This window comes from Heliangelus exortis, chromosome 1 (genome assembly GCF_036169615.1).
Source record: "Heliangelus exortis chromosome 1, bHelExo1.hap1, whole genome shotgun sequence".
NCBI classification, from domain to species: Eukaryota; Metazoa; Chordata; class Aves; order Apodiformes; family Trochilidae; genus Heliangelus; species Heliangelus exortis.
In genome coordinates this window covers 19,110,906-19,121,368 of record NC_092422.1, presented here as the reverse complement: position 1 = coordinate 19,121,368, position 10,463 = coordinate 19,110,906, and the positions used below count along the sequence as shown (strand labels likewise).

The window sequence follows — 10,463 nt, the reverse complement described above, 5'->3', positions numbered from 1 at the left end:
GTAAACTGTCAGCACAACATAGTTGTTTTTTTTTTTAATCTAATGTCTGTGCTAGGTTTAGTTTACTGCAGTCAGAATGGGCTTCTGGTTGTCCTGGTGAGTGCCTAGAGCTGAGAACTCACATACTGCCACTGTTAGATATTTAGGCTCTGGTTTCAAAATAAGATGTGTGTGTGTGCTTGTGAATAACTGCGTGTGTTTGTGTACATATATACTTCACACACACCATCCCCCACCCCCCCTCCAGTTTTATAGATTCCATATGGCATGCCCAGATAATGTCTCTGTTGGCACCTGTAGCAAGTTGCATCACACAAGTAATCCACAGCCATCACACCCTTTTTCTGTTTATGTTACATCTTAACTTTTTGTTAAGCCTCTTGGTGGGGGAAGGACACCACCGATGGACAGACAACATGACACCTGGGCAAGGTTTTACCTCTGTTGTTTGAATGTTTTAAGCATTCAGAGTGGGCCACCAGCAATGACAAACAAACCACTCTGCAGACAAGGGGAGGTTGGAAGGTGCCTGCATCCCTGGACTCCAGTGTCAGCAAAGTTCAGCAGGGCAAATCTGAGAGCAGAGGTTAGCAGGGCAAGGAGTACCACTGCCCCTTTCAGGGCTGAGTTTCACTCAGATGAGAAACACGAAAGGATGCAAGATTTACTGATTGTTTCTCCTAGTGATTTTTGGTAAGCTGAAACTTCTGGAAAGCTGCAGGAGGAAGGAGCTCCAGGTGTTCCTGAGGGATTTAGCTGGCAGAACCAGACACATGCCAAATTCTTTCTTATTTCTGGCACACAGAAAATAAGAAGGCAGAAGGCTCAGTACGTACACTGAAGTGAGCTGTCAGCAGGCAAATTTGCTAGGGACAGTTAACCTTGGCCTCTGTCTAGGAGCACACTCCAGACTTAGGGGATACTGGCTCATGAATGACTGAAAAGTGTTTAGAAGATGTTCTGCTAATAAGATTTGGTATATCTTTTATTAATGATCCATCTCATGTTCATTACCACCACGTTCAGCTCCTAACAAAAGGAATTAGCACAGCAATCAATCTGAAAAAAACCCTACATCTCCTGCCATTCAAATGCAACAATTTAGAGAGCAAATTGTAGAATCATAGAATTGGCTGGGTTGGAAGGGACCTCAGAGATCATCAAGTCCAACCCTTGATCCACTACCGCTGCAGTTACCAGCCCATGGCACTGAGTGCCACATCCAGTCTCTTTTTAAATATCTCCAGGGACGGAGAATCCACTACTTCCCTGGGCAGCCCATTCCAATGCTTGATCACCCTCTCTGTAAAGAAATTCTTTCTAATATCTAACCTAAACTTCCCCTGGCACAACTTAAGGCCATGCCCAACTTATGAACTTCTGCTCTGTGTTTACTCCCAAGGCATTATTCTCTGCTGAGATAAGGCACATTAGAATGCAGCAGACATATTTTTCCTTAAGGTCATTCCCTATACCAAATTTTTGGTTCTCTGCTGAAAAAACATCAAACTGGACCAAGGTAGATGGTCCATAACTAATGAATTATGTTATTTTCATCTCATGCTTGGGATAGACAGACTGTGACTGTTGCCACTGTAAAATTCACAGCCTCTTTTGGCTCAGTGGAAGGACCCTGCTGCCCCTGGAGGCCCTGCTGCTGCTGCTGCTGCTGTGTCCCCAAGAGGCCCTGCTGTGCCCAGTGCTGTCCCCCAGTCACTGGTTCTCCAAGCACTGAAGCCGGGAATTCATCAATAAATCCAAGTTTTCTGCATGGCAGGACAGATCACTGAGGGCCCAGCACTAAGCAGGCAGGGTGGGCTGTTCTTCTAATGACCCAAACTTCCAAAGTGTGAGAGGAGGCCGATTATAAACAGCCTTAGAAAATTTCAGATGTTGACCAAGAAGAGAAAAAGATTGTTTTTCATGGTTCTCATTTCTTCTCAGCTATCACAACAGTGAGGCTAATTTGGCTACAAAAGTTCATTAAAGTAGAGCAGTTCATTGCTGCACATTGTCCCCTCTTTTGCTCAGAGCCTGGCACATACAATGTCCCAGATGCAAACCAGGCCACCTAAACACTTGCAATATTTGTTATTACCATACGGGGGTGGTGAAGACCTTGGTGAAAACCATTCATTACTCGGCTGTGCTGAGGATAAACTGTTTGCTATGCAGACCACATGTCATATCCTTGCAGTGTTTCAGTCACTTGCACCGACAGGGGTGAATTAAGGCCACTTGTGATAACACATTAACTCCCGTTACTATTGGTTTTATCCTTCACTGTTCATGGTCAGCAGTTAAGGAGTTCATGAGACACTCAGTTGCTTTCCTTCCACTAATCCTTAGACAGCAGCAGTTTCAGTAGTTTCAAGACACAGTTAAGTATCAAATTACGACTTCTTCAAATTTAGTTAGCAATAATTCATAATTCAGTAGCACAATAGCTTTGACTGGTGTTTGAATGTCTAGATGGGGAGCCTGCTAATTACAGAGGAAAAGCTCTGTTTGTCATTCAATTTATTTACTTTAAATCAATCTTGTTACTACTTTTACACAATCACCTGATGTTTGTAATGCCACATTCAAAGCATTTTTATTTTAATTTCCTATAGTCTTTTTTTGTCCCTAATTCCATTGTAAACTGCTTGATACAGAAACTAACTTTGTTAACAGATTTTTTGCAGCACGATAATGGTGTGAGATGTGTCTTCCACTTTACAAACCAAGCAAACTGTCAAAGGGTAACATTTGTGTAATATGCTGGTATTATGGCACAGGAAAATCAAAGCCTTATTAATCCTTTGAAACAACTTTCTTTCATGTAATAGTGGTAAAAGACAAAGTACAGAGCGCTTCAGCTTAATATTGGAATAAATAGGAAGATTCCAGTTTAAACCTCTGTTTTAATTATTGAACAGCTCTCAAAATTAAATCACTGACCTTTGAGAATTTAGTGACCAAACAAGTGCTTGTCCTCAAGGCACATATCTGAAGCGTGCAATCCTTTACATGAAGCTTTTATACTCAGGTTCAAGATGCCCAAGAACGCTGCAAGTACAAAGTGAATGAGGTAAGACCAAGGATCCTATATATGTGATGATGGGGGTGATGATGAGGATGATGTTGATGTTGTCACCTTGTGGAGAGGAATGCATATATGGGGAACAAACTTTCTATTCCTTACACAAGACAGACTCCCTTAGGCAACTGGGAATAGGTTTTCTCTCAGTGAACAAGGAATATCAAACTTGTCCATGGGGTGCACCATATCCTAACAGCATCATACAGAGCACTTATTCCTCTTGCACTCCTCTGGAGTCCTTTGATTAGGGCAGCAAATGTTTACTTAGCTGAGAAGTAGCAAGTGTTTAGTCTATTTTCATCTTTCTTTAATGACAACCAGCAGCAGCAGACAAAGTGGGATTTCACTGGTAGGTGATCAGAATTTCTCTGTAGAGTATTGTCAAAGGCACCATAAATTTCCAATAATTGTTGCAAAAATGGGGAGCTTTTCTGAAGACAGAATAAAAAGATTAAGGAACATATTCCAAAATAAAGGTATCTCTCTATAATTAGGTTAAAAAATGTTTAGATTCAATATTGCTAACAGAGTTTAATTATTCTTATTGGGAACATACTCATCTCTCTCCACTTGGCGTTTATGTGCATTGTTTCACAAGACTGAGACACAGTGGTGAAGAGATTAAACAGCATTTTTTTAGTCAGTGCTAGTCAATGTTTCAAAAGGAATACTGATCTTAGAATTAAGTTCTTATTAGTAAAAGAAGCAATTAAAAAGTCATTTATATAAACTTCACGTGTTCTGACTATCACTTTTACCTGCATAAGTACTTAACTAACATAGCCCAAGCTTCTTCACATTAGACATTTAAAATGCAGTGGACATTATTTTTTTTCTGTTTGATTTTTGTTCCTCAGTCTCTTCCCACTAATTGATTTCACACTCACTTAAACCAGTTAAGTACAGATTAAGTATTAATGTATTTTGTTGGGCCTATATTGAAAGGAATTATATAGGCTGAATTGCTCTAGCTCACCTCCTGTGTCACCAGAGGCCACTCCTGGGAGAAGAGAGACAGCAAAAACATTATGATTTGCACACTTTCTTGTAGACTTGCCAGACATTGGGGTTTCATGGTTTTGGGTAGAGTAAGGCAGGTTTCCACAAGTCATAGTGCAAAGGAAAATAAAACCCAGAACCTGATGCTCCAAATCTCAGGGAATTAAGGCATAATTTCAGTTGCACAAAGCTGAGTTCATGTTTCAAATGTATAATGACACTATAGCTGATATTCCCATTAACTCATTGTTTGTAATAGTACCCAATAGTGTCCAGGATTGTATTTAATGCTACATAAAAACCTATAAATAAAACACAAAAATCAGACATGGTAAAAACTCATTTCCTCTTTTCTTCCTCCCTCAGCATCCCTTTTTAAGGTAGACTTGGGCAGGCGTACATTTGCTTTCTTAAATCTTTCAGGCAATATCATATAACCTATATAAAGAATGAAAAACTGGATTATACTGCTGACTATCATCATCAGCACAGCAGAAAGTCAAACCCAGGATATATGTACCCAAGGGTACCCTGGCATCCCTGGCAATCCTGGGCACAATGGCATACCCGGTCGTGATGGACGTGATGGTGCAAAAGGCGACAAGGGAGATACAGGTACTATGTGCAGAATAAATTATTTTGTGTAATAAATGCAATACCATTAGTTTCTGAAGTTGTTTGTAGTCACTCTGCATTAATGAGTTTATTATGCCTACCCTTCAGAAAACAGTTCAGACATCTGTAAAGTATTTGATTGAAGAAGGACATATAAAGAAAGAGTTAACAATGAAAGCAAGGTGTCTAATACTATGGAGAGACTGAGACCATGGGAAAAGAAAGAAAAAAAAAAAAGAGAAAGAATTTACCTTCTAGTTTGGGAATATTTTCATATGTATTTGAAAACTTCAACACCTGCAGACCTACTTCAATGTCTCTAAGGTAGCAACCATATTTTTTCACGGACCTTTGAGTCCAGTATAAAAACCTTTAACAACTTTGTTTAGAAGTGCACAGTGATAAGATATTTCTTTCTTATCTAAATTTTACAATTGTAGGGTTTGCTTCTGAGTGCGTGTAGTTGCTTTACTCAAGAGACACTAGAGGGAAGTCCAGGAATGGACACTATTGAAAAACAGTATAGAATTCATCTCTGCTTGACAGGCTACAATAGAGGCTTGTGTGTGATACTGCAGAGAGAGGTAATCTCAGAATCCTAAAGCTAATGAAGAGGAGGCTCAGAGGAGACCTCATCACACTCTACAGCTCCCTGAAAGGAGGTTGTAGCCAGGTGGGGGTTGGTCTCTTTTCCCAGGCAACTCTCAGCAAGACAAGAGGGCACGGTCTCAAGTTGTGCCAGGGGAGGTTTAGGTTGGACATTAGAAAGAATTTCTTTACTGAGAGGGTGATCAAGCATTGGAATGGGCTGCCCCGGGAAGTGGTGGATTCTCCGTCCCTGGAGATATTTAAAAAGAGACTGGATGTGGCACTCAGAGCCATGGTCTGGTAACTGCAGCAGTAGTGGATCAAGGGTTGGACTTGATGATCTCTGAGGTCCCTTCCAACCCAGCCAATTATATGATTCTATGATTCTATGATAATAATTCCCATAGTACTTTAAGTCTTGGCATAATGATGGCCTCTGTATCCATGCTGGAATATCAAAGGCTGCAGAAGATGATAAATCTATGGGCATGTGGACATATATAACACTTCATCTGAAGTGTCACAATTCCAGAATGCAAAGCACAGGACAAGTGCAAATCTCCTGCTTCAAATCTGTTCAGAAAATTTAGAGGGGGGACTTCTCCCCAACAGGCTTCATGTTAGGTCAGCTATTGTGCAGTATCATGCAGGTGGCATTTGGGCTCACTGCATAAACCTGTCATAAACACTGTTATTGTGGGCTTGTCTAACTCAGCTGCACAAGCCAATCCTCATCAAACTTGTACTTATCAGATAAAGCTTTCCACTGAGTGCTGATCTTAGGCATTTTCAATGGAGTATATAACCCATAAACCAAGCTGAGGTCAATCATCTAAAAGAAATTAACTTACAATGAGCTAAAGAGTTTTACACTATCTTTCAAGCTAGTGGAAATGTCTGCCTTTAACAGGTTAGGTTACCAAGCTAATGAGTTACCTGCTCCACCAGGAAAGCTATGTGCCTCCACAGATTTATGTTGCAGAATCAGTGTTGAAAGTATCATTTGAACCATGTTTCTTTGATGGCTGTGCTGGCATAGGGAAGATCCTCTACCAGATTCTTTTCCTACCACTTGACTCTTCTCTCTTAACACATCACAACTGTTTGCATGGCTATACTGTAAACTAGATCAGCTGAAAAGTAATCAGTACTTATAATTTGGGCAATGAAGAGTTATTCACAGCTGATGGCTTGCCCTTGGACCACTGAAAGACAGGGCTATTCAATGAGGTACTTAGTGATCGCTAAGGAGTTATTTTGAACTCCCCTGTTCAGAAAATAATTCTGTTTTATAAAAGAGTTCTGTGTCAAGCCACCATGTGCATGCTCCTTCTGCCTCCAGTGCCATAGTCTGGCTAAAATCAAGACCTTTTAAAATCTAGAAACAAATGGAAAAAAAATCCATTTGCTTCCTAGTAGATACATACAATTAACTGCCTTCTTTCTCTATGTGCAGAGGTCCAAGAAAGTTTAAAAAATGGAAAATATGGAGCTTAGTTTTTTCCATTTATCTTATAAAATTTCTCACTTTAGTCCAGTGAGTTATCACATGATATCAATGGTGTCTGATAAAGTCCCCAAAATTTTTCCAAAATTAAGATATTATGGTGACTATACTGACTATTCTTTCTTTGAACAGATTGGGGAGACTGTACCATTCTTTGTACTATATATTTATATTGTATGTACACACACCTTTGCAGTTAAATACATGAGAATTAGTTTTGATCCTCACCAAATTTCAGCAGATGCTGGACTGTGCCTGCTGTGCAGTAAACTGCTATAGAACTGTTCTCCAGTCCCTGTGGCTGGAGAGCTGCTCCTGGAATATGGTTCCATCCCAACTGCCACCTCTTTTTCCTTCTGTTGCATTCTGGATTCAAATCCAGGAATTTGATCACACACCTCCTGGTCAACTGGTGATGTTACTGCAAAAATTACTTCTACAGTTGTTCTCTTTGGAGCATCGGAAAGGCCATGTCATGCTAGATACAGGGCTCAAGAGTGTGAATGCCCTCCTCAGATCTTTAAGCAACATTATTCACTGTAATATTTCATTAGCATTGACCAGACCCCTGCAGATGTCTCTTAATGAAAGGGGAGTTTACCATTGTTTCCCTACCAGTCCTCCTTTTCCTGTAAAGCTTCTAGCTGAATGAGGCCTTCTTCTCCTTTTCCTCCTGGTATCTTCCATGGATACAGGCAACACAAGGACAAGAGGTTTTCAAGTGGGTCGTCCTGACCAGGGTATAGTTTCTCTACATATCTCAATAACCCATCTCTTTATGCCAAGAATTTCCTGTCTTAAAAAGCACTGTCCTCAAGCAGAGTTTCTGTGCTCTCTGTCAATCTGTCCTTAAGATAAAAGTACTATTAGTGGCACCCACTGAAAGTCAGGAATAAGATCACTCTTTGCATTACTGTTTAACCACACTTGAAGAGGAAGGGTTAAAGAAGGATTAATCTCAAGTTGTTATTCAATTGCATAATGAAAATTTTTTTCTTCTGTACTAGGTGAAGCAGGACTTCCAGGAAGTCCAGGAAAAGATGGTGCAGATGGAGAGAAAGGCGAACGAGGTTGGAGAAGCGTTTAGATTTCTTATTTGTCATTCTGCTGTTGCCTTTGTGTTTGTTAGCACTGGACATTCTATACATTCTAGCTGTGCCAAAAGTACCATGAAGGTTAAAAAACCTTTTTCCAGAAGTAATAGAGGCTGCACACATATGCTGAGAATATAAAAGGAATTTGTTAACTGAAATCATTCCTCTGCTGCTGATGTCCTACAACTTGTTTGCTCAGCCTGCTCAGCTTGAGGTGGTTGAAGAGAGCCTTAAGGTCTCCTCTCAGCCTCCTCCAATCTGAACACCCCCAGCTCCCTCAGCAGCTCCTCACAGGACTTGTGCTCCAGGTGCTTAATGAGCTCTGTTGCCCTCTTCTGGACACGAAAGGGCATAGAATATTTTCCTGAATGACAGAATGTATTGTCATTATGGTATCTTTCGTCTACCAACTGCATGTGGACATAACAAGGACAAAAAGCCTTTAGTTGCATTGCAGTAGCAACCTAGTTAACCCAGGCAAGGTTCCATCATACAGAAATTATATAAACACATGGCAAGCGAGGTCTGGGTGTTGTACATATAGAACCTTCCTCTGATTTTATTGTGTACCATCTACCCCATTTTGTATACCAAAGATGGAAAACAAGTGTCTGCACAGATGCTGTTTACACCTGAAATGGTGTAAAATGTTAGTTGATTGTAGCATCAGCCTGTAGGCAAATCACATGTTCCTTTCTTTGAGTTTATTCTTGCTCCTCTCATCCAGGACACCTGTTTTCTAAGACAACAGCCAGTTCTTCAGGTGTTATGCTTATCCTCCACTTTAATGTATGAGAATTTTACGTAAAGTGAGAACAATGTGTACAGTAGTGACATACACCTACACGTATGTACACATTTCATGCTGAAACTCTGTTGTGCCCCACTAATTCAGTGGAAGATCACAAGAAAATCAAGAAAATGTCTTCTGTTGTTTGGTTTTATTATTTTTTATTCTTTTTTTTATTCTTTTTTTTTTTATTTAGGAGCCAATGGGACAGTTGAAGAGAAGGGGAACAAAGGAGATAAAGGAGAAAGAGGCCGACCTGGGAAACTGGGACCAAAAGGAATTATAGGGTCAGTGGGTTACAAAGGTCAGAAGGGAGAGCTGGGACTGCCAGGACAAAAAGGTTTAAAAGGAGACATTGGGCCCATAGGTCCAAAAGGGACAAAGGGTGAGCTTGGCCATCCTGGAAGAGTTGGTTTCCCAGGGCCAATTGGCCCGCCTGGTAATGTAGGTCCTAAAGGTGAAACTGGAGATAGAGGACCACAGGGTAATCCAGGAATTCAGGGGGAAAGAGGCTTGAAAGGAGACAGAGGAGATAAAGGTAATATAGGTGCTCCAGGAGTCCTGCCACGGAGTGCTTTCAGTGTTGGCCTTACAATCACCACCAAATTTCCTCCCCCGAATCGCCCGATCAAGTTTGACAAGGTGCTGTATAACAGTCTAAATGACTACAGCTCAGATACTGGTAAATTCACCTGTAAATACCCTGGTGTTTACTACTTCACCTACCACATCACTGTCTACTCAAGGAACGTCCGAGTAGCTCTAGTTAAAAATGGCATCAAGATGCTGCACACAGTGGACCGGTACCAGGGTGGAGAGGACCAGGCCTCAGGAGCTGCCATCCTTGAGCTACAGGGAGGAGACGAGGTGTGGCTGCAGGCTCACCAAGGAGAGTCTTTCAACGGGTTGTTTGCAGATGGTGATGATGACACCACCTTCTCTGGGTTCCTCCTGTTCAGCACTTCTGACCTGTTGGAGCCACTGCCATCGCCTGGCATGTAACTCCACGTTATCTGTGAATGCTGTATGTCCCTGGCTTTCAGCCCTCCCTAATAAAGTTATCTGCTGGCCAATTTCTACCAGATTCAGCAGAAAAGAGACATACGTTGAGAGCTGAAAGGGACATATAGGATGGCAGGGCAGCTTTGGACCAAGTATCTTCCTAACAGCTAAGTTTTTAAATTTTTTTTTACTGGTCAGCACAGTAAAAAGGTGTAGAATCAGATTGCCTGTATCTGTAGGAGATCAGGCCTCATTATGCACACAGCTGCTCACTGCACAACTTACTGTGCTGAAGTTTTCATGACCAGCTGCTCAAGGCTTCACAGTCACACTCAGAAGAATTTGAATTAAAAGCTGCCTTGTGCCAGTCACAGGGTATTAAACCATCCTAATCTATTGTTGTCAGCTTTCTTTTTTTAAAACTAAATAAATAAAAAAAAAATTTAAAAAACTAATGCACATAAAATGTTCTTATGGCTGCAATTACAGGACAGATGGTTCCAGACATATCTTGCCCAATGGGGGACAGCTCTTAAGAGGCTACAGTGCTGGACTTGACAAACTACTGATTTGGTCATTTACTGAAGTTATACAGTGGTACCTCTGCCTGTTCTGAAAGACAAATGTTTTAAAAGAATGTGGGACAAAATAAAAGATAGAATTTTAAATTCTGGAATCATGATAAGTCCCTGCCACCCTGTGTAAACATCAAGTAACAGTTATTTCCAAGCCAGTTCATATCTTTCTAGGTGTCACATGTAGATGGTCCAGAAACTTTGTTAG

At 40.9% G+C, this 10,463-nt stretch overlaps 1 protein-coding gene across 1 annotated transcript; it reads left to right on the top strand.

Moving 5' to 3' along the window:
• The first annotated feature begins 1,726 nt into the window (after nucleotides 1–1,726).
• LOC139792541 (complement C1q and tumor necrosis factor-related protein 9A-like) lies at nucleotides 1,727–9,755 on the top strand. The gene is made up of 5 exons (XM_071736049.1): nucleotides 1,727–2,380; nucleotides 3,032–3,073; nucleotides 4,508–4,699; nucleotides 7,802–7,864; nucleotides 8,875–9,755. Exons 3-5 carry the CDS (start codon nucleotides 4,534–4,536, stop codon nucleotides 9,678–9,680), a joined length of 1,035 nt encoding a protein of 344 aa, XP_071592150.1. The 5' UTR covers nucleotides 1,727–2,380; nucleotides 3,032–3,073; nucleotides 4,508–4,533; the 3' UTR covers nucleotides 9,681–9,755.
• The last annotated feature ends 708 nt before the right edge of the window (nucleotides 9,756–10,463 follow it).

Bases quoted from the DNA above. Each gene is read 5' to 3' on its own strand.
- LOC139792541 (XM_071736049.1), top strand. From the start codon at position 4,534: ATGAAAAACTGGATTATACTGCTGACTATCATCATCAGCACAGCAGAA. The intron at 4,700-7,801 runs GTACTATGTGCA...CTTCTGTACTAG, and splicing joins AGGCGACAAGGGAGATACAG to GTGAAGCAGGACTTCCAGGA. The intron at 7,865-8,874 runs GTTGGAGAAGCG...TTTTTTATTTAG, and splicing joins TGGAGAGAAAGGCGAACGAG to GAGCCAATGGGACAGTTGAA.